This window comes from Thermobia domestica, chromosome 17 (genome assembly GCF_964235325.1).
Source record: "Thermobia domestica chromosome 17, izTheDome1.hap1.1, whole genome shotgun sequence".
Lineage (NCBI taxonomy): Eukaryota > Metazoa > Arthropoda > Insecta > Zygentoma > Lepismatidae > Thermobia > Thermobia domestica.
In genome coordinates, this window is record NC_137470.1 from 36,502,144 (window position 1) to 36,529,195 (window position 27,052).

General features: G+C 35.2%; 1 protein-coding gene across 1 annotated transcript; it reads right to left on the minus strand.

The window, feature by feature from the left end:
- Positions 1 to 342: 342 nt before the first annotated feature.
- On the minus strand, positions 343 to 26,494 carry LOC145673932 (uncharacterized). Its single transcript, XM_081743742.1, has 2 exons — positions 25,982 to 26,494; positions 343 to 2,641 (listed from the first exon to the last, which is right to left on the minus strand). Exons 1-2 carry the CDS (start codon positions 26,344 to 26,346, stop codon positions 868 to 870), a joined length of 2,139 nt encoding a protein of 712 aa, XP_081599868.1. The 5' UTR covers positions 26,347 to 26,494; the 3' UTR covers positions 343 to 867.
- Between the last annotated feature and the right edge of the window lie 558 nt (positions 26,495 to 27,052).

Consider the following 27,052-nt stretch of genomic DNA (forward strand, 5'->3'; position numbering starts at 1 on the left):
TACCAACATTAAATTCAGACAGCATTGCGGAGCGACCGTTAGCGAATGAAGAGGGGTTTTGAGCACTGCATGACACGTTGTTTTCTTTCTTCGTTACCAACAATTCACTTTCTTTTCTAACATAAATAACTTCCACTTACCTTTCCGTTCTGTATGAATCCCCTACTGCCTTAAAAAGTATGTGCGATACTTTCTTGACTACTTGAACATAACTATCAACTCATTTCTTCCGTAAATCATCCTACTTTTTGCTAGTTTCGGCCTCCAATAATAAACAATTACCACACATTTTAGTGCAAATGGAAATGAAACTTAAAAAATTATGTTCTTAGTTATATAAAGTACCGTCAAATAATTTTAAATTTTTAATCCTCCAAATTCTTTAAAATCTAGAAATCATAAAATATCAAATAAATAATTAGTCATATGGTTCCTATAATTTGGAAGATATTAATGAAATGGAAATTAATTCCTTCCCGGAAATTTACGAGCCAGGGATAAAACCCGGGAATATTCCCACTTTTAAATTCCTTCCCACCGGGATATTCAAAATGACCATCACTAGTCCTGTGTGGCTCATCAGTTATGAACATTCAATAAATTCAATTTCAGGATCTTTGTACGTGTAAGATTTTGCTCCTGTGTGGATTGGCATGTGTATAGCCAATTTCGAACGTCGGTTAAATGCGTACCACACTCTTGGCATGTGCGATGTTTTATTCCTGTGTGGATTAACATGTGGCCAGCCGAAATTGAACGTTGATTAAATGACTTACCACATTATTGGCATGTGTGATGTTTAACACCTGTGTGGATTAAAATGTGTGTAGCCAGATTTGAACGTACATTAAATCCCAAACCACAAACTTAGCAAGTCTGATGTTTTTCTCCTGTGTGGATTGACATGTGTCTAACCAAATTTGAACGTTGATTAAATGCCTTACCACACTCTTCACAGGTGAGATGTTTTGCTCCTGTGTGGACTAACATGTGTTTAGCCAAACTTGAACGTTGATTAAATGCCTTACCACACTCTTGGCAAATGTGAGTTTTTTCCCTTGTGTGGATTAACATGTGTGTAGCCAAACTTGAACGATATTTAAATCCATCACCACACTCTTGACATGTGTGACGTTTTGCTCCTGTGTGGACTAACATGTGTTTAGCCAAACTTGAACGTTGATTAAATGCCTTACCACACTCTTGGCAAATGTGAGTTTTTTCTCCTGTGTGGAATAACATGTGTGTAGCCAGAATTGAACGTCGATTAAACGCCTTACCACACTCTTGGCAAATGTGAACTTTTTCTCCTGTGTGGATTAACATATGTGTATCCAAACTTGAACGATATTTAAATCCATTACCACACTCATGGCACGTGTGAGGTTTTGCTCCTGTGTGGACTAACATGTGTTTAGCCAAACTTGAACGTTGATTAAATGCCTTACCACACTCTTGGCAAATGTGAACTTTTTCTCCTGTGTGGATTAACATGTGTTTAGCCAAATATGAACGTTGATTAAATGCCTTACCACACTCTTGGCATTTGTGAACTTTTTCTCCTGTGTGGATTAACATGTGTGTAGCCAAAGTTGAACGTCGATTAAATGCCTTACCACACTCTTGGCATGTGTAACATTTTTCCCCTGTGTGGATTAATATGTGTGTAGCCAAACTTGAACGATATTTAAATCCATTACCGCACTCATGGCATGTGTAATGTTTTGCTCCTGTGTGGACTATCATGTGTGTAGCCAAACTTGAACGTCGATTAAATGCCTTACCACACTCTTGGCATTTGTGAACTTTTTCTCCTGTGTGGATTAACATGTGTGAAGCCAAACTGGAACGATATTTAAATCCATCACCACACTCATGGCATGTGTAATGTTTTGCTCCTGTGTGGATTAACATGTGTGTAGCCAAACTTGAACGTTGATTAAATGCCTCACCACACTCTTGGCACGTGTGATGATTTTCTCCTGTGTGGATTGACATGTGTTTAGTCAAACTTGAACGATATTTAAATCCTTTATGACACTCTTGGCAAATGTGAGCTTTTTCCCCTGTGTGGATTAACATGTGTGTAGCCAAACTTGAAAGATATTTAAATCCTTTTCCACAATCTTGGCATATATGAGCTTTTTCTTCTGAGTGGATTAACTTGTGTCTAGTTAAACTTGAACGTTCTTTAAATGCCTCATCACACTCTTGGCTTGTGTGAGCTTTTTCTCCTGTGTGGATTAAAATGTGTGTAGCCAAAGTTGAACGTCTATTAAATGCCTTACCACACTCTTGGGATGTGTGTAGTTTTCCTTCTGTATGAATTAACATGTGCGTGGCCAAACTTGAACGTACACTAAATTCCTTTCCACATACTCCGCAGATGTGGGATTTTTCACCTGTATGCAGTAACCTAACGCTTGACAAGGTTGAACTTTGACTAAATCTTTTATCACTCTTTTGGTACATATGAAGCTTTTCACTTTCGTGTGTCAGCATATGTCTTGACAAACGTGAACGATGAAATCCTTTGCCAAACTGCAGCGAAGTATGAGATTTCTCATCTGACTGAGAAATGCCTTTCTTTAATGTAATAAACGTATCCTCTTCTCCGTTGAAAGCTGATACGTTATGGCGCCTGTAACAAATTTAACAAACAAGGAAATATGAATGGAGATAAGTATCAACAAAAAAATGTAATCAATCGCTATATTTCAAGATAAAATTACGCTTAATTTGTTGTATTACATGAAATGTTGTAGAAATATGAAATGGAGTACCACAGAGAAGTATCCATATCTCTCTATTCTCAAAATAAGAGGCTGTAGTTTGTTTACTATAACAAATTGAACCATCATTTATATCGTGGCGGTCATAAGTCTTTGACCATGTAATGGCGGCTGCTTTGAAACGAATGCACAGTATGAGAATTAAAATTGTCTGTACTTTCGTGTGGAGAAAAAGCAAATTTCCGATCCAAAGGTTTAAGAACAACTCAACTTATTAATATAAAATGAAATGAAATCTTTGAGTTTTACGTCCCACGATTATGCCGGTGAGGCTAAAGGAGACGGTGATGATGAGAGATGAGTGAAATGGTGGAATGAAGAAAGTGGGAGGAAACGGGAGAACCCCGAAAAAACCCACGAGCAAGGTGTTTGTCCACCACAAAGTTCACTTGGCGGGGGCTGGGATCGAACCCGGGACCCCAAGCACCAGAGGTGAACGCTCTACCACTGAGCCACCGCGCCCCCCAACTTATTAATATAACCTGAACCGAAGATCATTCACTTATATCATCATAAGAGGAACACGAAAGGCTTTTTGAAACAAAAAAAAAAAAAAAAATACATATAACATTCCAAGCTGAGGCAGAATAACGTTTAAAATTGCCTAAAGGAAAGTTGAACAGAATACCACAGATCTTATCACTCAGTAATCAGTTGTGAAGTGCTCCCTTGTAGTCAAACAACATATATCGAAATAACGTGTTTTCTGCCTCTTAGCAAATAAAAACTACGATCTTACTAGCTCTTGGAGTAACCAACTGCGCATGTCGTTTAATAGCTTCAACTAAAAGGGGTGCTCATTCAACTTTCAACTCGTGAAAAGGGTAGAAGTCAGAAATGGCCGAGAATAGAAAAGAGCGTGTTCTTGCTTTAGTGCTAGAAGGCTATTGCGCTTCACAAGCCGCTGAAAGGTGTGGAGTTTTACCAAGAACAGCACAGAAGTGGATAAAGCGTTTTCGAGAGACTGGAGAAACAATGCGGCGCCGAGGTAGTGGTAGGCGTCGTGTGACAACACCTGAGCAGGATGCCCAGCTTGTTGCTGCTGCGCGACTTAATCCCAACATGACCGCCAGATAACTTCGGCACGCATCAGCTTTTTCAGGCTCTCGAGATACTGCTGTACGGCGTCTTAGGGAAGCTAATCTTCACGCCCGTCGTGCTGCGGTGAAAGAATTCCTCTCGGAAGAGCATATAAGACGACGGCTTCAGTTTGCGGAAGAAAATGTGAACCGTGATTGGAGACATGTTGTCTTCACCGACGAATGCACATTTTCTTCCTCAAATGATGGCCCAGTAGTCGTGTATCATCCGAGAGGCTCCAGGCATGATCCCAGATACGTTTTCCACAAACGTCACTGTGGACGCGTATCTGTATCTGCTTGGGGTTTCATGACATCACAGTGTCTTGGAGTACTCCATAGGGTAGAGGGGCGTCTTACAGGTGAGCAATATTTACATATCCTTCGGGATGTTATGTTGCCATCTGTGCGTTTTATCTACCCCGATGGAGTAATCCAGTTTCAGCACGACAGGTCTCCGGTTCATATGTGTCAATTAGTTCAGAATTGGCTCTCGCAGCAGGCTGATTTAGAGGTCCTAGATTGGCCACCGCGTGGAGCCGATATGAATATAATTGAGACAGTATGGGCAGAGGTCAAAAGGGTGATGAAGGAGAACTGGCCTAACCAGCCTCCATCCACAAAAAATCAACTATGGGAAATCGTTTAAAACAGCTGGGAGGAAGTCTCCCGTAGTGAACGGTTTCTCCGCAGACTTACCGAAAGCATGCCCAGAAGGCTCCAGGCAGTCATCGATGTAGAAGGTCATTGGACCTCCTATTAGACACTTATATATAAACAGCCCTTTTCAGGGCTACGTATTCCCTTCCATTCTTTTTTTTTTTTTTTTTTTTTTTGAATGCCAATGAAAATGTATCTACGTCACTTTCACCGTTAAACAATGAAAATGAAAAAAAAACATAATAGCAGTGGACAAGACTCGATCGTGCGAACTTGTGTATTGTAATCTCTCACTTATCTCCTGAGCTACGAAGTAACACGTAGATTTTTTTTTGAAAAATATATTAGTAGTTCATAACAACACACTCCCTTTTTATGTAATTCATGTGCCCCTTGCTGCTATCGATGGCGTGAAAACAAAATGCTACACATTACCCCATATCATTTCACCAGTAGATTGCTGTTTTCTGATCAGTTAAAACAGGATTCCTGGATATCTAAGCGAAAAATGTATTTCTTTTTCATGTATTCTACGAGAAACCTAAAGAGTAAACAAAATCGAGACAAGCAACTTTCTCGAACAAACCACTCAATGTATCAGTGTCATTGCAAACAACGTCTCGCTGATGTAATGAATAACAACATGTAGTAAAGATCACGAGGTCTTCAGATCAAATACAGCTTGTCATATGGTTTTGTTTTCTTCAGCACAATAGAATTTTTTTAAAAATTATCCAGTCATGTGAGAAAAACAAATTTTGCAGAAATATAACATTTCGTTTTGAGAGGCGTATTAGCACGAAGAAATAGTTTTATTTCTTGCAATCCAAACCGTGAAGAATGAGCTAATGAATAGCGTTTATGGGTCTTTCAATAAGCACAATCCAGTGTGTTGTCGTCGGCAACGTTACGTTTTTCCTTTTCTTTTTTTCTCGTTTTCGCGCATCACATTCTGTTTTTCAGTAACTTCTAATGCTAAATTTTAATCCGCTGTTACTTCGTTCGTCGTTTTCACTTCCACCTACAGTATTAGATTTAGGCATAGCTGACTATCCTCTAATTTGTATCGAAGTTTTGTCAAGTTTCTAGTGAACGTCAGCTAACCATTTTCTTCCAAGTACTAAAAGTATTCAAATATTTATTTCAAACGGCTGATTTGATTTCCCGTGATGATCGGACAGACAAACACGACGTCACTTTTACATATTGACCGCCTTATTTGGAACTTGCCCCATTTCCCCCTCAAAAGTGGATTTTTAAGGACAACGGAAGATGGGCTCACATATTTTTAAAATAAGGTGTTTTGTATCCATCTGTTCCTCTTAGGACATATGTGTTAATGAATTCGACTGGACCAAATGCTAAATACCGTATATTTAAAAGATAATTTCAAGTGCTTCATCCGTTTTGCTGTGAAGACAAGACACAATCTCGATGTCATCATTCTTAAATATTGAGCAAAAACGATACAAATTGCCCCTCTTCTCCATTTAGTACCGAAATTTCTAAACACGGTCGGACACGTGCACACTCGTTTTAAATAAGGAATCTATGTATCATATTTCATCTCACAAACGTGAGAGATTCTATTTTTGGCATACATTTTAACCCCCTCTCTTCTGTTTGGATACGCATTTCAATAAAAATGGCGTGACAACAACCCAGTCCGAGGTAGGTGTTAACTATGTTAATAAAATTCATTTCAAACGGTTCAGCCATTTTTCGTTATGATAAACAACGTGTTTTTAATTTATATACTATGCAAATATAGGTTAATAGTATTGTTCTGTCTTGTTATTTATTTATTTAAGTTATTTATTGATATAAAATTGAGGTGTTACGTTTAATGTTTAACAATACCTAGCATTTACCATGTTATCAACCGTGAAGTAGCGAATTTTGTGTCTAATATTTATATTATATTCAATGTAATGTGTCACGCTAGTAGCAAATCAAGCATAAATGCGAAAACATTGTTCACTTTCAGTTCTCAAGAGAATTTCTTTCCTGTCTTTCTATTGTTTTGTCAATAGCTTACAAAACACTGGCATCAGACTTTTGCAATTATATTTTTTAACGTTTTTTTCCATAAACTCCCCTGAAAATTTAACCTGAATCGACCCTTACCGGAAATCGAACCCGAGACTACAAGAACCAAAAACACTCCTAGCGCTAGCCACTAGACGTTTTTTAATTTTTATTCCATGTTAATTAGTAAGCCCACGTTTCATATAGCCTCGCTGTTGAAAGTGTTACGTGAATATAGACCAAAATTAATTATTGGTGTCCATTTCAGGCTCACTCAGTATTATGTTTTTAAGTGTTAGAGTGTTACAAAATCCAACACTTTTCAGTGCCTTATTAAACAACTTATTTTTTTTAAAAAAAAAAAAAAGTCTTGAATATGTATTCACGGATACAATAAGAATAAAAATCACTATTAGAAACAAACATTTGCAGTAAAAGGAAAAGCAGAAACTATTTGTGTAATAAAAATGTATATCTTTGCCAAAATATTTGTGACTTGGTGTAATCTATATTCACGTAACATTCCTCCACTAAAAACATGCTACCGACTGATCCTGAAATGAACACCAGTAAAAAATTTTGGTCTAGTCTATATTCACATAACAAAAGGAACAAGAAACTAAAAATCAACTCAACACTACTTTTATACCAGCAATAGCAGCAAGGGGCAGACAATACTATCCCGAAAAAATGCATTTATTCCTTTGAACCGCATTGCAAAGCATCGGACAATTTGCAACATCAATTACAAAAGCTTGAAGAGAAAGAATCTTTATGGACAATAAGTTTCTTACATACAATATTCAATTATAAAATGCCTACTACTTATCTTTCTTATTTAATTTATGGGGCGCGATGATTCACTGGTAGAGCGCTTACCTTTGGTGCATGCGGTCTCTGGTTTTATTCCGTTCAAGTAAGCTTGTGGTGGACAACATTATGTCCGTGACTTTTCTCAAAGCATTTCCTTTTCCTTCCACTTTCTCATTCCACCGATTCTTATATCATTTTTCTTACTTTAATTATCTTCTCCCTTAGCCTAAAATAGCAGGATTCTAGAACACTGGTCCGTATACCAATTGAGTGGTGATGAAAGCAATCAACCTGGTTAACCTGCCTTCACTCGCTATCGCTTGCTCGACATTACTATATGAATTGTGTATTGAGATTTGATAAAGAAAAGAACCAAACTGGTTACTAATCCAAATTTTCCTCTATGTGAGGACCAGCAATCTAGAACCTTCCCGCCTAAAGGGCGTAATAGTGGGATGTTAAATATTTCATTTCATTTTCTAATTTAATTTAGCTCTTCCACATAATATTTTATCTGAAATAATAATAGGATATTATCAAGTGCTCGCAAAGCTGGGAGCGATCTCGGAATCTACCGTAATGTGCGGTAATCTTATTAAATATGTTTCACTACTAGATCAGTTGTTGAATGTTTTTATAATGCTATACTAAATTCCATAAACATTCAAGCGAAATAAGTAAAATTGATGAGATTGACAATTTAAACCGCACAGTATTGCAAAGCTGGCGGTGTAAATATTTACTCCATTACGCAAACTCTGTTTCAAATACAACCATTATTATACAGTTCATTTTCATAAACTTGTTCTTATAGTAACTATATCATTTCGTATTTAAATTCATTTTATAGATAATTTTGTGTTACATATCAGCTGATACTCATGCTATAAACTATACAATAAGTTAACATTCGATGTAAATAAATAAGAAATGTATAATGTTACAGATTCTGGAATTGCAATTTAATTCAATTTTAAACTGTATACATTTTCTATATGATTGTTTCATTTACTTTATAAAAATCCAGATTATGATTTACACTAACTGTTTTAATTAAAAATACAAGCTTATACAGGGTGCGGGGAAAGTCCCGGAACGGTCCAGTATCTCGCGAAATATACAGATCAGCAAAGTGCTAAACAGTTTTGAAAAATCTATCCAATGATACCAAACGCAACCCTCCATTCACACACGGGGGGTAACTTTAAAATTTTAAATGGAAATCCCCATATTTTGTTGCACATTTGGATTCTTCAGAATAAGTAACAGTGATTTGACCCAAAATTGAAAACAGTGCCTTCACAGATAGCACTTGAATCGACACATTAAAAATGGAGGCGGCAAATCTTTATGAAAATGTGGCCTCTCAGTGTCGAGCTCTGGGACATGCGGTTAGCGTACGGGACTGCGGCATGAAAGGTCATGAGTTCGATTTCCACGCAGAGTAAAATTTTCATGTGATTTTTTTACCCACATAACGAATTCATACATTTAACTTCCATAAAATAATGCATTTGTCCATATTTATTAATTTGCAAGAAAATACAAATGGTGACAAAAATAGCTTATTTTTGTTGTAAATAACCCTACTACTAAGAACTACTTCATAAAGCTACTTTGCAAAACAATTATCGATATTGTATTCCATGTAACTTCATCTTCGCACACACTGTTTTCAATTTTTGATCAAATCACTATCACTTTTTTTTGGAGAATCCACATATGAAATAAGAAATAGGGGTTCCCATTTAAAATTTTAAAGTTATCCCTCGTAGTCCCCAAGGAGGTAGGGATAGGTGATTGTGTTTTCTATCATTGGATAGCTTCTTTAAAACTAATTAACATGTGTTATTTTTGTTTTGGTGATATTTATACTTCGCGAGATATTGGACCGTTCCGGGAATTTTTCCGCACCCTGTATACAGTATTTTATCTCTCTCTTTCGCACTCTCACTCTCTATATTACAACTGAGTGTTGCAATAGGTATCAAGAACATGAATAATTTTCATTTTGGACGTATGGTTTAAGGTTGGTATTCAGATCACAAATCTGTTGTAATTATAACGGATGTGGTATTAACGTTAATAAGGATCGTTAACGTTCCACATTTTAGTGTCTTCGTATATAGCTTAATTGATGAACATAGTGAATAAATGTGATTGAGCTTTGAAAAGTGATTGTTCATCTGGTCTTGTGTTTTTAAGCACTTCAAACTAGACATTTCTATTTTAAAAAATATTTCACTATATTGAAAAAAAAAAAATGCGTTCCGCACTCAGGCTCGAACTGCCACCCTTCGGTTCTAGAATTTCAACAGCATTGCTAAACCCGCTTGGCCACGCAGGCATGTTACGAAATAACGCGTTCTGATATTAGAAATAGACTCGCTCCAAGCGCAGGTTTAAACTTGGGGATTTAAATAGCCATTTTCTGTTTTTTTCAGTAGTTTCAACTGAAGATATTGATTGATTTCCCATATTGGAACTTCACGTGAAGTGTGAATTGTATGTTCATCTCAAAAATACATTATTTTCTGTTCCTTCAATTTTACGTATTTGTGAGTGCTCCTAATACCTGTGCACTGTATGCAGTGAATTTCCCTCGGGATATTCTTCGCGTAATTATCTGACAGACTAAAGTTTCATAACAATCACAGTTTTTTGCTTATAATTTTCTTATTTTGGTTTATTTTTTCACAAAAATCATAAATAAATATTCATTACTACACTGCTTTGTTAAGGAAAGCACAAAGAAGCGATAATATATTAAGAAAACTGAGTTATTAATGAAAATGTGGAAGTTACAGTATATGCGAACTTTTTTTTGCGGATGACGATACAAATATGGAACAGAGAGCTATCGAGGATTTTCCATATCTCTCCATTCTCAAAATATGCTTTACTATATCAAATTTTGCACTCCCTTAAATATACGATATCAGAGTTAACTCAAGTACATACCAACATACATATTTTGTGCCACGTCGAATAAATATTTCATTATTATAAGCGAAAAAATAAATTCGTTGTCACTAAAATATTTATATATCTTTAATTGTTGTGTCACAAAATTTAAAAATCGCAAGAACTTGTTGCAATTGCAGCTACAAAAAAAAAAAAAAACTTATTATTATGACAATGAAACAAAGGAAGGGCATAACAACTTTTAAAATTTTGCACAAAATACGTCATTTCAGTCAGTATATCATTCCGTAGGTGTGTTTTAATATAATCTGACGATATTCTGATATAGTAAATTTTTATAGGTACTACAATCTTTGCGGATGTTGATATATAGCGGTTACATCTAATACATATTTAGGCCCGCTTAATAAAATAAATGTATTTGAAATGAGTCGAGCTTTCAATTTCTTGTAATATTTCTTTATTTATTTATATGATATTATGATTCCAGAAATCAACAGTAAGGCAATATAGACAAGCATTAACAATTTCGTCACACGTATATTATTACTAATGTACGTTTTGCTGAGAACATACAATTTAAATATCTAACAATATAGTTGGGTTTTAAATCCTCCTATTACAGGGTATTTTCCAAACGATGCTCTCGAGTGTTATTAATATCCTGAAACACTTTAAAAAATATTGTTTTTTATGTTTAAAATAAAAAGGGTGTGTGAAGATAAATACTACAATCTGAGTACCGGAAATTGGAAGAAATGTCTTATGCATCAGATTATAAAAGCTAGGAAACTGAACTGCTTGAAATGAATTATCCAATATATGTTGATTGTCTACATTAAGTGGCATTTTATCATGTTACGTTGATTGAAATGGGTTTCATAAGGAAATGGGTACGTCAAAAATTATAATCAGACAGGTCTCTCTCGTTAGAGAGAGGGGAATTGCACACTAGCTTTTTTTCTTTGAAAAACTGTCGCGTGCACCAATGTTTTGGGAAATACAACATTCCAGAGAGAGATGATGAACAATCTGCATATTATATCTCAGTGCACGAAATTGAACACCAGCTAATCAGGCATTAGCTAAGGAAAGAGGTGAATCGATTTAAATTAAATTTTACACTACAGTTAGCCAGACCTATATGTGAGCTATAAAAATTCTTTCTTCGTTTTTCACGTTACTGTCATTAGAGTGAAGATCTTACAAGTAAGCGGTTTAAAATTTACGCTAAAAGCAGACTATCTGACGAGTGGATTAGGTTAGAGAAGAGAAATTTTTCATAGAAAATCTTTACTCAGTAAAACTTAGCCAGTAATCTACGTCTTATAGGGTTGAAAACGGGCAATTTCCGTAGATTTCTTAACATATAAATTTAACATATGATATAAAATTAATATTTAGTGTATAGAACTCTATCACGCAGTGTCCGATGAATTTAAGTGATCACAATTTTGCGAGCATAGAAGAAATTTTAACAAAAAGTACATTTTGAATGGATGTTGTTAAATTTAACTGTTAACCCATTTAACTTCAAATCAATTTTTAGACTTCTTTAGATGCCGCACATGCCACATCAAAAACAGCAAAAAAAAAAACTTGTACTACACGATTTAAAAATTATTTGGAGGGAAACAAAGTATTTTCATTATTTCTGTTTCAAATAACGCCTTCATCCTTTCCGGACGGGCTTCTTCACCTATATGGAGCATTACACTTTTTGCGAAAAAAAAACGAAGAATCAGCGTCTCTTCCTCAGTAATTAACATTAATATAACCTGTTTTATTCCCGCGTTACAACATTAAGTATTTGTACGTCTTTTTGATGGCATTATACGTAATATAACTTCTTCAAACTTGACGGAATAAATATTAAATAATACTATGTGCCTAATGTTGTCATGAACACTGGAAATTTATAAACCCTTACAACGTAAAAACTACAAAAAATAATTCACATATAAAATAGTCTGTTAAGAAAATCTTTTGCCGAGTTTAATAAGGCATTAAGAAGAAAGTATACATTTCATTTATATCATCTCAGTCAAAGTGCATTTTGTTTACAAAGATGCGTCCTGAAACTTGTCCACATCTCACTAAAGTAAGAATTAAGAGCGAGATCTTACACAAATCATAAACCAGGGACAATAAGCATAAACTTGCCCCGGTTGTAATTACTGAATGATCTGTGAAATTTCAAAGTTGAAGTTAAGCATAGGTTTTCTGTACATTTTATTTCAGACGTCGCACGCTGGTGACCAGGTTTGTGTATCGTTGGTTAGAAGATTGTAAAATGTACTGAGCACACATTCGCGAAATTATTAATGAAGGCCGAATGATTTAATTACTGGCAACAAACGTGACCTTCATTTGAAGATTTCATATTAATTTTAACTGTGTATTTTCAGCAGCAAATATTAAAAGCTCAAGAAAAAAATATATTCTTTACCTTAAACTGTAGTAAACATTCAGGAATGTACGAAACTCATTCACCCAGTAATTTCCCAAACCAGAAATCCGAAAGCTCACAAATTTAAACTTCTCAACTGGATATCATTCTGCACTAAACCATGCCAACTTAGATTATTATCACTCATTCTTATAGTCTCGTATTGTATAATATTATCTTATCGTTTTTGATATACCAACCTTTCACAAGTATTTTACAGTTCTCATGCGTATTACTGACGCAAGTGACATGATCCGCTTATCATAGAAATATCGATTTCATTACTTGTGTAAAAATTTCTGATGTTTTAATATTGTAAAAATTAATTATACATATACCGACGTAAACTTTCTTTTCGTTCATCTCATGCTAAGTAAGTTATTCAAAATTGTCAATCTTTTTCCTGCGTGGTAATTACCATATTTAACCCTTTCAGACCTGACCTACATAATTCTACATGTAGATGAAATCACCAATATATGCAGTATCGGCCGAACATGCACACTTGAGCAAGTGAATTTTCCCGAAAGCTACTAGTTCAAAGAAAAAAGAAAATCATATCTATGAGGATAAGTAGATCATATTAGATTAGGAAAAAAAGTTTTCTGTTTCTTAATTTCTCTTTTTTAAAATTAAAAAAAATCGTCCAGGTTGAAAGGAATATAAATGGATTTTCTCCACTTGTAAAAAATAACTTAAATTGAAGATGAGATACAAGATAAAGTCATAATTTTCTCAAATTGGTATTTCTTAAGAATTGTTCCCAGTTCAGATAACATTTTGTAAAACAGATCAACAGATATTTTCTCCTTGGTGATCGACTGCAAGTAGAACTCTAATTTCGTGTTAGGCCCATTCTAACAACTAAATTAATTCCCTTCATTACAGTATCAACCAACAATAAAACAAATTATTATACATTTAAAACAAATTTATCTTACAACGTAATTTTACTGGTATTAACCCTTATAATTGTACAAACTTGTAAACTTTGGGGACACAGATATCAATTAAAGTGTAAAGAATGGGCGAAACTTTATTGACATAATTATTCGTGCAGTAAGGTATATATCTTTATATACCAAACTGGGGAAAACACTCCATACAAATGGAAATAAAGAAGTGTTTAGAAATCTCACAGAACATTTTGTTGACACTAAGAAAACTATCACGATGACTTCAAAATGATACAGTGAAACGGACAAGTGTTACAGTGTTAGCGGCATGTATGAAATAACAAACGTAAATGTCAGAATGCTAAAAATTTGTCGCGGATAAAGCATGATGAAAGACGAACAAAGTAACAGTATTACTTTGGACTAAGATAATATTTCAAATCAGGATAAAGGTTTAAATTAAGGGCAGTGAAGGCCAAACTGTGGGAGCGACATACTTTTGTTTAACCACTCACATAGCTTCTGCCAAATATCTGTTCAATAGCTACAAATTTTTAAGTATCACTAACAGTATCAATCTGGTGGGGTGTGTAAAAATGTTACACATACCCAAGTTAACAAGAGAATATGGTTTCACACTGTGAAACTAACACTTCCAAAATATGCGAATTCAATACTGAAACTTGAAGTAGTACATCTGTAACAACCGGTTTCCATAGAGTTACAAAATCGAAGATAGAATCTGTCCGCACGATCCATCTCAAGAAAGCAATTAATTGCCATCCGTTACTCTTTTACTTCTATAGAGATAATCATTGAAAAAATCGTTCATTTGAAGCACATTCCAATTTGACCAGAAAGTTAAAGACCGAGGTAGACGCCCATCCGATCGCAGAAGAGTTTCTCGACATCTTATTCAGTTTTCTCTATGAAAATCAGATAATTGGAGTACCAATAATTTAAAAAAAGAAAAGCTCTTCGATATGTTGCAATTTTCGTTTTAACGACAGATGTTGAAACCGGAGACGGATAATTTTTAAGCACTTCGTGTTTGAATAGAGCTTCAACGGGAATATAGATCGTTTTCAGGCAAGCTGACACGATTCTAGAAAACCATATCTCAATACATCTTACTATTTTCGCTTGACGGACATCAGTACTGATATCGGAAGTAATAGTAAGTTTTAAACACTTGCGGTTCTGATATAGTTTTGTGAACAGTAGAGATATTTTAAAAGTGTTAGATGCTAAAACGTTTGCACAAAACGCTTCTAACTATCTCACGGTGTTCGTGTTGTGACTGTGAACATCGAAACAAGAAATGGCTCATTCTAACTACTTCCAGTTTGAATTGAATTTCAACGGAGGAATAACTGATTCTGGTTATATGCTACCATTTTTGTTCTGTGGCACTAAAAGCTGAAAAAAAAAATGAAACCGGATGTAATAGTAAACTTGATCGATGTTCGTTTCTGGTAGAGTTCTGTGGGTATTCGCGATACGTGCAATATGAACATTGAATTGTTTGCTGAAATCCACCTTTCGCAATCCGTTACCTTTTCCGTTCTGTAGGGATAAATGTTGAAACCGGAAATGGCTAATTCCAAATGCTTACTGTTAGAAAAGACGGTTAACGGAGGATATGAACCTATTCTTGAGGAGCTGAATCGATTGTACGGAACCGTGTTTCGATATATCTTTTCGTCCTTACTCTACAGATATCAGTATTGAAATTACCTGTTTAGAAACTTTCAACAACTTCCGATGTTGGTAAAATACTGTGGGTTGTGATATCTCCACTCCAAACCATCAATCGGTTGTACAAACAGTTTGTTACTGTCTGCTACCGTTTCCGTCCCATGATGAAAAATATTAACACCACAAATGGTTAATTTCAATCGCTCAGTTTTCAATAGAGGTTAGTAGATGATGTGAACCTTATCATAGAACGCTCAGCTGATTGTAGAAACGCAACACAATAACTCTTACCGCGATATCCATGTCGAAACCTTAATTAATATTAAATTTGAGCCACTTAGTTTTGGTAGAGAGTTGTCAAGAGTCATGTTATGTTTGACGCTCAATTGTTTGTTGAAAGACGTCTTCTTGCCATGTTTCCGTTCTCTGGCAAAGAAGTTAAAACCGGAAGTGGCTAGTATTAACCAGGTTTGGTTTGAATAATATTTCAACACAGAAGATGGAAATTATGCTTGAGATGCTTCGTCCAATACCAGAAGTCGCTTCCAAATAGGTTTTACAGTGTTCATTCTGCGGAAATAAATATTAAAACCAGAAATACTAGTAATATCCAAGAAAGTAGCGGTATGTTGTTTTGAGACGCTGAATTCTTTGCAGCAAAACGATTTTCCTTCCCTGTTACCGTTTTCATTCTACGGCAATAAACATTGAAATCGGTATTAGTAATAGACAATTTGATAAACTGCCGGTTTTAGCAGAGCGTTGTAGACAGTCATGTGTAGTGTATAGACACAGGATCATTTGTAAACAATCACTTCTCGTTATCGATTACTGTTTCTTTTAATGGTTTCGTTCGTTAAGTCTGAAACTAATGGCTAGTCTGAAGAAATTTCGTTTGAGTAGAGGGTTAACGGGCGAAATTTAATCTATTCAAGGAACGTTGAAATATCTATAAGAAACAGCATAATGACAGCATTTCCATTTATTCTATATGGAAATCACTTTCGAAACTGGACGGAATAGTAAATTTGAACTATCTTCGTTTTCGGTAAAGTACATTGGATAGTCGTGAAAGTTGTGTTAAGAGCCTGAATCGTTTGGAAACAAATACTTGTCGCTATATTGCAATATTCGTTCTATACCGATAAACGCTGAAATTGGAAAGAGCTAATTTGAACTAATGAATCTGTTTTCTTTCATGAATTAGTAAAGATTTCGCAAGGACGTACATGGATCAAATCCGGTACCATTATATCTGTTTCCTTAAACAGTAACCCAAAGTTAACCGAAACCAGAACCCTCATAAAAATGGCTCTTCGGAACAGCAACCCAGAAAGATCAAACCCTATAGCTTCATAAACTCTCTACCTTTACCTGCGATAGTGTAAAACTTTTCTTTCAATAGAATGTAAACGTGTGATTTGAATTGGCATCTTGGAAATAATACACAATACACAAGAGGAAAGTTTTACATTGTGTTTTCAATGATGCCCTTGACAAAATCAATCAAATATGACTTACCATTCTCTAAACACGAAAAAGTTAATCACGCCTTGGTGTGTTTCGATTCTAGGCGGACTTTTGATTTAAAAGACGAAATACCCTCAAATACAATGATCAAAATCTGTAAGCCCCAGCATAAATAAAGGGAAACCTATCGAAGAACTACAATTATATGCAGATATTTGGTCCATGACATCGGAAGTGGATGTGGGTGAATATGATAATGTTTAATTAAATAGTGAGTATGAAGAGGAAACATGGTGAGACTATATTCAACCAGCGATGTACGAAATCAACTTAAAGAAAACTTGCAGGTCTTGCCTCACGTATGCGTTAAAAATTATGCATATATGAATATCACACGTATGCCTTAAGTTGTATATAGCTCTTTAAAGCGTACAAATTAATTACGATCTCACACAAGCAAGTTGTGAACGAGCGTTTTCCAAACTCAAGATTATTACATCTAGATAAGGGCGAATTTCGAGCAAGACAACCTTGATTCGTTTCTGTTAATGCAGTATGAAAGTGATATACGAAATAAAAATAAAGATGTCATAATTAATATACTTTGTCATGATAGTACATAATTGAAAAGATTTTCGATGTAAGGTAAAAAATGTCCTTGCTTCATGTCATGTAAACAGATCAAAGTGAGAAAAGTAAATAACACACACCACACACACACACACACACACACACACACACACATATATATATATATATATATATATATATATATATATATATATATACTGAGGCACTGCATCTATAGCAATTAAGCTGTCTGAACCAAATTGAACCTAACTGCATTTTCGAGCTTTCAACAACTACGCGTAAAAATTTAAACCCAGGATGTCAGATAGCACAAAACAGGTAGATTGCCACACTTTTACGTCACCTTTTCATGCGAGTTTATAAACCACCGTTTCCAAAAGTGCTAATTTATCTCAAATCATGAAGAACTACATAATTGAGTCTAGTTAAATATAGTTCAAAACTGCATGTAGTTCACTGCTTTCAGACAGCTCATTTGAGGGCCCCGTAATACAAGGGATTTATGTTGTACATGAGAAACGGCATGAGACAAGTATTGTAGATAAGACTGTAAGAAATCGATCAAGATCGGGTACGGATGTAGGCTATAATCTTAAAAGGAAACGATAGTATAAAATTAAAAAATCCATGACTGATAATTGAAATTCTTGTAATGGGAGATACAAAAGCTTAAAAACGAAACCCAAACCAGTATCCTAGAGGGTTCGAGCCACCTACAAATGCTAATCGTACAAATATCAAGCGTGCAAAATTATATTGGTAAAACATAAGTAATTTGTAACCCTGATATTTCAGAACTGACTCCCAAAACATTCAGCTTTCCACTATTTTCGCAAACTTGTAATACTATTAGAAATGCAAAATTCAACTGTAATTCTTAAGGATTCAACTATCGTCTTGCTGATTTTATATGGAACAGCTCAGTGTTTCCATCTCCACGTGCACAAAGTACAGACTTCTGCAAAAAGACAGTATGAAATATGGTAAATGCTACAAATTCACCACAGTGCTGACAAGATAACAGAGAACTCATATTTTGGAGTAATACTATCGAAAATAGTGTGAAAATAATATATAAAATCGAGAAAAAGTGCAAATTAAAGAAAGGAAAAAAGCGGAAACATAAAGTATATAAAAAATCTGATACACAAGTAAACTATACACCACTGGCTCCATAACCTTCTTCTCCGTCTTCGTTCCTTGTACTCTCATGCTCTTGCATTTTCGATTGGATCCTAGAATATATCACCCCCGTGCAAGAAATCAAATAAAAGTGGACAATAGTTTTTCTTAAAGGAGTTTACATCTTTTCTCTCACAGAACCTTGGATTCATAGCCATCATTGTGCTTTCCTAATGTAAGCCTGCATTAAAGAACGAAATGCCGCTCAGAAGGTACATTTTTCTATGCTACTAAGAAAGGCGAGATGCACTTAGTAATTTCGTATTGACGATTATATTATCAATCTGGACTGTATAGGGCTAATTTATAAATAAATAAATAACGCTTCGCTGTTTTTTATGAGTATATCTTCGTGCATCACATTAAAAATTGACTTAACATCACTTTCAAATCAAATTAAATATTAATGTTGATGTCAGCCTACAGGAGCTCTATATACAAGAACGAAAGGTCGCTTAAAAAATACCCTTTTCAAAAGTGGAACGAGAGGTTCTGAGAAAATGCTGCTGCTCATTAACAAAAATTGAGACTATCGTGGCTTAGAAATCGATTTTTAGTCATATTGGCCATCTCAGTTTAAAGGAAAGCCACAGAGAAGAAACTAGCATAGGGCACAGATTGAAAGGTATTAAGATTCTATTTTGTCAAAAAAGATAGTTTGCATAGTTATTTTGTATTGATAAAACTATTGATCTTCTGTTCTAAAGCTATTCTTAAATGAAAAATACAAAATCCTGCTGGACTTGCTTCTAGTGTCATTATCATGTCTGCCTAAAAACAAAAAGCAGAAAAAAAAAAAAAATATTCACTCACCTAGTAAGAAAGACTTCATATCAGATTACATGCACTGCAGTTTTAAGCAAAACAACCAGCAATAGTTGTTACACTAAGAAACACGTTTCAAATAGAAGGGTGGGAAATTGTTCATGATTTGTACGAGGGATATTAATACATTCCTTTCAATTCTCATTTAGGATCTCAATTCATTTCCCTCGCCTAAAATGAATTATATCTCTCATCTTATCTCAAATTATACAATCGGCAATAGGAAATAGAGTAGGAGTCGTTCTGATCACCAAGTGTGGAAGAAGTTTCATGCAGCGGTAAAGAACTTTTTCATTGTTTGTCAGTACAGAAGTTAATACTTTCTTCTTCACTATATATATATATATATATATATATATATATATATATATATATAAAACACGAGTTACTTCCCTCTTCCACTAGGGATAGCAGAAGATGAAATACATATTTGTGCGATAGGTTAAGACTAAAGCAAATTTAAAAAAAAAAAGTTAGAATTGGAAAGCGCTCGAAATAAAACAAAATGGAACTTTCTTTGTAGCTTACAGCTTTAGATATTCTTACAAATATTAAAATTCTAGAAAGCACAAACTCCCAATTTCTAACATTAAACTAATAAAAATGAAAATAAATAAATTATACACTCCGCAAAGTTGGTTGAAGAATAGTTGCAATTAAAAAGGGGAAAATCCGAAATATTTTACGAAAATGTTTACAATCCGTATTCTTGAATTATCCAACTTGTGGTTGGTAATGATAGATTTTCCGCCTCTCAACGCAAGGATGTAATTTGCAATTACCTTATCCGTATTAACTGAGGGAAACAAATTATTTGTTGCTATAGGATACAGTATAAACGATACAAGTACGTCTGTAGATAACATGAACTTAAATTATCGATTTGTTCTATTTTTACCTATTCTAAATTTTGGCCTCCCAATTACGCGCTCTGAGGAACTAAAAGCGTTTGGCTTCAAATCACGTTATCGGTACTCGATGAGTGATATGATTAGTTATTATTTTCTATAATCTAAGAAAGGGTAAGCATATTTATGGTATGAGCTATAAAAATATTCCTAATCGTTTTATTGGTAACATCTTTTGAATTTTGATCTATTAACTGCGAACGTTCTGGTTTTAACCATAGGGATTACAATTGGAAATCATGCCATTTCATAAGACAAGTGAAATGACTTAAAATTTTCTAGGGGCTTAAAGAAAGAATGGACCTAGATATGAGTAACAAACTAATTCCTACTTTTTATTTATTTGAGACGTGTTTCCAAACTGTTGGGATTACTGATGCCATTTTTAATTTCAAAGTGGTGAATGTTTTAGAATTTGTTAAATATATATTTTTATACATCAGTGGGACCATTATGCATTTTCCTATATTACACAATAGTTTATGCTTATTAATAAATATTTGGTCTAGGAATTAATTCGTGCGGTTTTACAAAAGATGGCGTAACTAGCTTATTGTCCCATAGTTTCGTTGATCCAAACATGCGTTGAAAACTACTGTCATTGAGCATCTTGTTTAGTATATGTCAGTTGCTTGAAGCGGAAACAACAACATTTTTTCTTGAACTGAAAATGGCGCATTTTGTGCCTGATAAAGTGTTTTTGCGGGGAGTTATTCTTCATTGCTTTAACATGAAGAAAAGTGCTACCGCAAGTCATCATATTTTAGTGGAAGTGTTTGGTGACCATGCTCTAGCTGAGCGAACGTGTCAGAAGTGGTTTGCACGGTTTAAAGGTGGTGATTTCAGCTTGGAAGACCAAAAGCAATTTGGACAGCCAAAAGAATTTGAAGATGAAGAATTGAGAGCATTGCTTGATCAGGATTCGTGTCAAACGCAGGACGAACTTGCAGAAGCATTTGGAGTTGAGCAAACAACAGTTTCCAAACGTCTCAAAGCCATAGGAATGATTCAAAAGATGTCTTATTGGGTTTCACATGAATTGAAAAGAAAGACGTTGAAAGAAGAAAAACCGTTTGCGAATTGCTGCTTCAAAGACAGAAAAGGAAGGGATTTTTGCATCGAATTGTAACTGGTGATGAGAAGTGGATTCATTACGAGAATCCTAAACGAAAAAAGGCCTGGGTGAAGCAAGGTGAACCAGGTCCTTCACAACCGAAACGAGATATTCATTGTGCAAAGGTTATGCTGTATATATGGTGGGATTTGAAACGTGTGGTGTACTATGAACTTCTGAAACTTGGTGAAACTATTAATGGACACCGCTATCGACAACAATTAATGCGTTTGAAGCAAGCTCTGGCCTGAAAAAGACCAGAATGGAATAACAGGCATAATAAACTTATTTATCAAGATGATAACGCTCGACCACATGTCGCAAAACCGGTCAAAACCTATTTGGAAAATGTCGGATGGAAAGTGTTACTCCACCCGCGATATTCACCAGACACTGCTCCGTCTGACTACTACTTGATCGATTGCATGAATAACGATTTGATTGGACAGCGGTTCACTTCTTCAGAAAATATCGAAAAATGGATCTTTGATTAGATTGCGTCAAAAGATGAGGAATTCTTTCGACACGGAATCCGTAAATTGCCTGAAAGATGGGAGAAAGTAGTGGCTAGCGATGGACAATATTTTTGTTAACGTATTCATTTACTTTGTTTTTGAAATAAAGCTTCAATTTTTATTAAAAACCGCTCGAATTAATTCCTAGACCAAATATTTTGCAGTTATATTTCCTGTACGCTATGTTCATAAAGTGATTTATAATAAGTTCATTTTATACAAGTTCAGGTAAAAATTATTATTATAATACTGCATAAACTTATATTTTATCCTGTATTTTAAAACTAGGTTTAGGGAAAATGAATGCTTATAAAAAATATGTTGAAGTAAAGAACTGATGCGAATAAATAACAAAAGCAACATAATTGCGATTTCCATGTCTATTGTCGGTACAACTGCCATTCCTAATCATAATTATAATAATAAATATTATTAGAAAAATTGACCAATATAAATACCAATGAGCAGCACCAACTGCGCCTGACGACTGTGGATTCGATACTGATACCGGCCCTATTTGATTGTTTTCCCATCTCTACTCTTCCTAATATTTATGGGTCTTAAACATCTATAGAATTCTTCTCCATACTGTTAAAATTACGTGCATGTTAATTTGCTGACGAACCGAGCATCATCCTTCTAACGTGATGGGAGAGAGAGAGAGAGAGAGATAGTAACTTTTAACATATTTTTTAACACTTCCTTTTCCCCAGTTCAGGTAAACCAAATAATGATATATAGGCTACCATTTCTGATATACAGGGTGGGCCATTTTAATTAATCCACGGAAATATCTGAAAAATGATAAAACATAGAAGAAATGTTTGCAGTACACGTTATATATTGCTAAGGGGGAAAACCAATTCCGCCAAAAGTACCCCTCCTCGCCCCCCGTAAATGGGGGTAACGGGGGGTAACTTTGAAATGTCAAATGGGAACATGGGTCGAGTAATACCTCGTTCGAAAGGTCTTGGAAAACTAAGTAACGCTGTACCAAAAGATGTTTCATATTGTGCACCAGTTTCAAAATGGCCGCCATGATATGGTTCGGAAACTCCAGTACCCGTAGTATGAAAACCATGGAAGGTAAATGAATGGAACAAAATTGAAATACGTAAATATCATAGGATGATCCCTGTGATCCCAGTGGCCTCCCTGAAGGGGTCTTGGGGGCTAACTTCAAAATTTCAATGTCCGACTGGACAACGGTTCGGGCGTACGCTTGACCTACCCAATGCTGTTTGGAAGGCAGACTTCATGGATAGAGAATTGGTGCACTGAGTTAATGCGGATGGCCACAGTTACATTTTGAGTAACTATTAGCGGCCTTTTGAGAACACTGCCATTTCACCTCAATCGTTTTCTCCTGCAAGATGTTTGATTTTGCAAGATTTATCGAACGAGGTACCACTCGACTCATGTTACTATTTGAAATTTTGAAGTTAGTTCCCAAGACCCCTTCAGGGAGGCCACTGGGATCACAGGGATCATCCTATGATATTTACGTATTTCAATTTTGTTCCATTCATTTACCTTCCATGGTTTTCATACTACGGGTACTGGAGTTTCCGAACCATATCATGGCGGCCATTTTGAAACTGGTGCACAATATGAAACATCTTTTGGTACAGCGTTACTTAGTTTTCCAAGACCTTTCGAACGAGGTATTACTCGACCCATGTTCCCATTTGACATTTCAAAGTTACCCCCCGTTACCCCCATTTACGGGGGGCGAGGAGGGGTACTTTTGGCGGAATTGGTTTTCCCCCTTAGCAATATATAACGTGTACTGCAAACATTTCTTCTATGTTTTATCATTTTTCAGATATTTCCGTGGATTAATTAAAATGGCCCACCCTGTATATACTTTAATGGTATATATACAAATAATGGTATATACACATTACTTTGAAATGCAAGATCAACCAATAGGCAAACATTAACCGGTCGAGATTTACTGTAAAATTTACAGAACAAATTAGTAATAGTATTTTAAATAATACCATAGTGTGAATGTTATGCACGGATACACATACCTAATGCCCTATTCCTAATTCGCACACAAAGTAGCTAGTAACCACTGTAAGCAAAATCAAGTATCAAAATTCAACGTGCTAAATCATGAAATAGAACTGGAAAAATGTTTGAGAGTTAAGAAATTTACGTTCCTCATGTATTGTATTACTTTGGAATACAAATATGCAAGCAATGAAAGCATTTCAGGATGTTACCAATAATAGATTTAGGAACGTACAAATACATATTAAACACGTAACATGTGTAAGTTTATGCTATATACAGTGTCTTGCGCTATCCTTGTTTACGTGTATACTTATCGTCGGTGACCCATCTTATCCTAAGCGACTCATCGCTTTGCATCTAGACGGACGATCCTGCGCTCTTCCCTAAGTTACAAAGCAATCTTATTCTTTCACTGGCTATCTAGCACATGTTGGTTAGTGTTGATGATACAACAATTCTTATATCGTGTACGTGCAATAAGCCCCTAAGGTGAACCTGTAGGGAGAAATAAAAGTTCCATACCGTAGAACTGATTGCCGAAAATAAAAAAAGTCGACTTCCTTAAAAATAAATTGATACCGGTATGAAATGTACAGTTATGGGCCTCTAAAATATGAAATGAGTAGTGCTGTGTTCCAGAATTAAGACTATACACTGTTTGTCGGAATTCTCTTTCATCTTGTACTTTGTCAATGTCCCTCCGGAAAAGTAAGAGTAAACTAATTCTAGCTAAATGCTGAGTAAAACCACAAACGACTATAATTGTTGTCCAAGTACAACACCTTTCACGTTTAAATTTAGAAAATTTTGGGGCAAATTTCATTCTCGCGATCTCTTATTTTAAAAACAATACTGTATATAAATTAAACACCATCGTCGAGCACCCATATTGTAAATATATACAAGAATTGATGACAAATGTGTAATCAATTTTAAAGCAATCATTATTTCATGAAAATTCGAACTATATAAGATTTATATGGGTTTAAGTTTAGAGTTGCCCCTCCAGTCTGAAGGTGCCCTTGAACTCTACAACATACAAAAAACAGTCCTTAAAGTATTAAAAATTGTTACATTTTACGTAACTTCAGTGCTCCGTGGGCTTCACGAAAATTTAAAAGGTTTTCTTCATTATGTTTGCGTATCCGTTACACCTATTATCCATATTTTACAACTACCATGTTGCTGAAACCTTCCGCGAATGCTTCCGCATGCGGCAAATAGTACTATCACATACCTCTTCTCGTATAAAACATAACTCTTCTGCCGAACTTACATTCCTAAACATCAAATAAAAACTTCAAATTATCATTTCTTACCTCATTTCTCCTCTAAATTTTCCTATTTTTTTTTTTTTTTTTTTTTAGAAAAAAAAAGCGGAGGGGTAACTTTAAACTTAACCTTTTATATGGGTGGTACCCATCTTGGATATAGTATATATGAAGCTGCATCAGTTCCCGACGGAGCAGGACGCTCATACTTTTAAGGATTATTCATTGAGTATGTACGAACTTAAAAAGGGGGTAAAAAAGCGACTTTTATTTACTTATCGACTGATACGAAAATAAAAAAGAACGTACCTGCACTTTATATCTGCATGTGTAGTGCCCTTGTACTTTATATATGACTATGTGTGTGTGTGTTGGGGGGGGGGAGGAATTTAACGCATATCGCATGTCTTGTGCACATGGATACTTCTTACTATTGCACTACGTAGAAAATTTATGGTATTTTATGTAGAAGTGGTAATAGAACACAGAAGAAACGCAGATCAGGGGGTTCTCATGTATACTATTACCCCGATTTTATTATTATTACTATTAATTGGTATAGCCTACAACTAGTCTTTCTGTGCCATGTCGTTTCCAAATTGTAGGTTATTAATTTACGTTCGAGGTATCTCCCATACATAAATAATTCTCGTGAAGTATTGCTATTAACCTATAAACTTTCCGAACCCATGTAACCGCTTTACCAACCTGAGCTAATTACTATATGAAAAATTCAACATTACCTTTCTGGCCGAACTGAGTTTAAACTTGTTGTTGTTAATTGTTGGGAGTCCTTAGAGTACGACGTGCAAGTCTCTTGAACAACTATTTCTTTTAGCGTATCTATATTACTTTTAAATGCAGAATCTTCTTCTACTGCAAATTTTGGTTTCACCCTATCATCCTTTATTTCCACATTCAAAAAATACTTAGCACTATCCTTGTCCATTGTTTGCTTTCCTTCCGTTGTAGATAATATTAGTTCTTTGTTATCAGTCATCAGTTCGGATGTCCACTCTTTCCCTTCGAGTGGATCTTGCTGAGGTAAGTCATAATCAATTTCTTCTTTGCACATCCATTCCAACTTAACAGACGCCTCACCAGCCATTATGATTCAAATTTAATAAGAATCTGACACTATTCTTATACTTCCATTATATTTTATGCAGCCAATGCTAATGAAATGATTTACAAGAACGTTCAACCTCGCCCATCTGAACCACAAAATCCAGCCACAAATCTAAGGACGTTCAAGGTCATCCACACAACACACAGGGTTGCAAGCACTACAAATTTAAATTTAGAAAAATAAAAATTCCATAGCAAGCTTACTCCACGCTCAAAAGGACCCATGCAATCACCATCCCCATCATCCCTTTACATAATATACAAAATTTTGTGTGCTAAATGCCATGGTATCAATACCACAAGACATAAACGAAATGGTTCAAATTTACAAAAACTTTTGTGGCCAGGGTCGTGCACGTTCACTAGCGGGTCAGGACCCATGCGATCATCATCCCTATCATCCCTTTACTTACTAAACAAAAAATTGTGCTGTAAAATGTCGTGGTATCAATACCACAACACATAAACGAAATGGTTCAAATTTACAAAAACTTTTGTGGCCAGGGTCGTGCACGTTCACTAGCGGGTCAGGACCCATGCGAACATCATCCCTATCATCCCTTTACTTACTATACAAAAATTTGTGCTGTAAAATGTCGTGGTATTAATACCAGAACACATAAAAAAAATGGTTCAAATTTACAAAAACTTTTGTGGCCAGGGTCGTGCACGTTCACTAGCGGGTC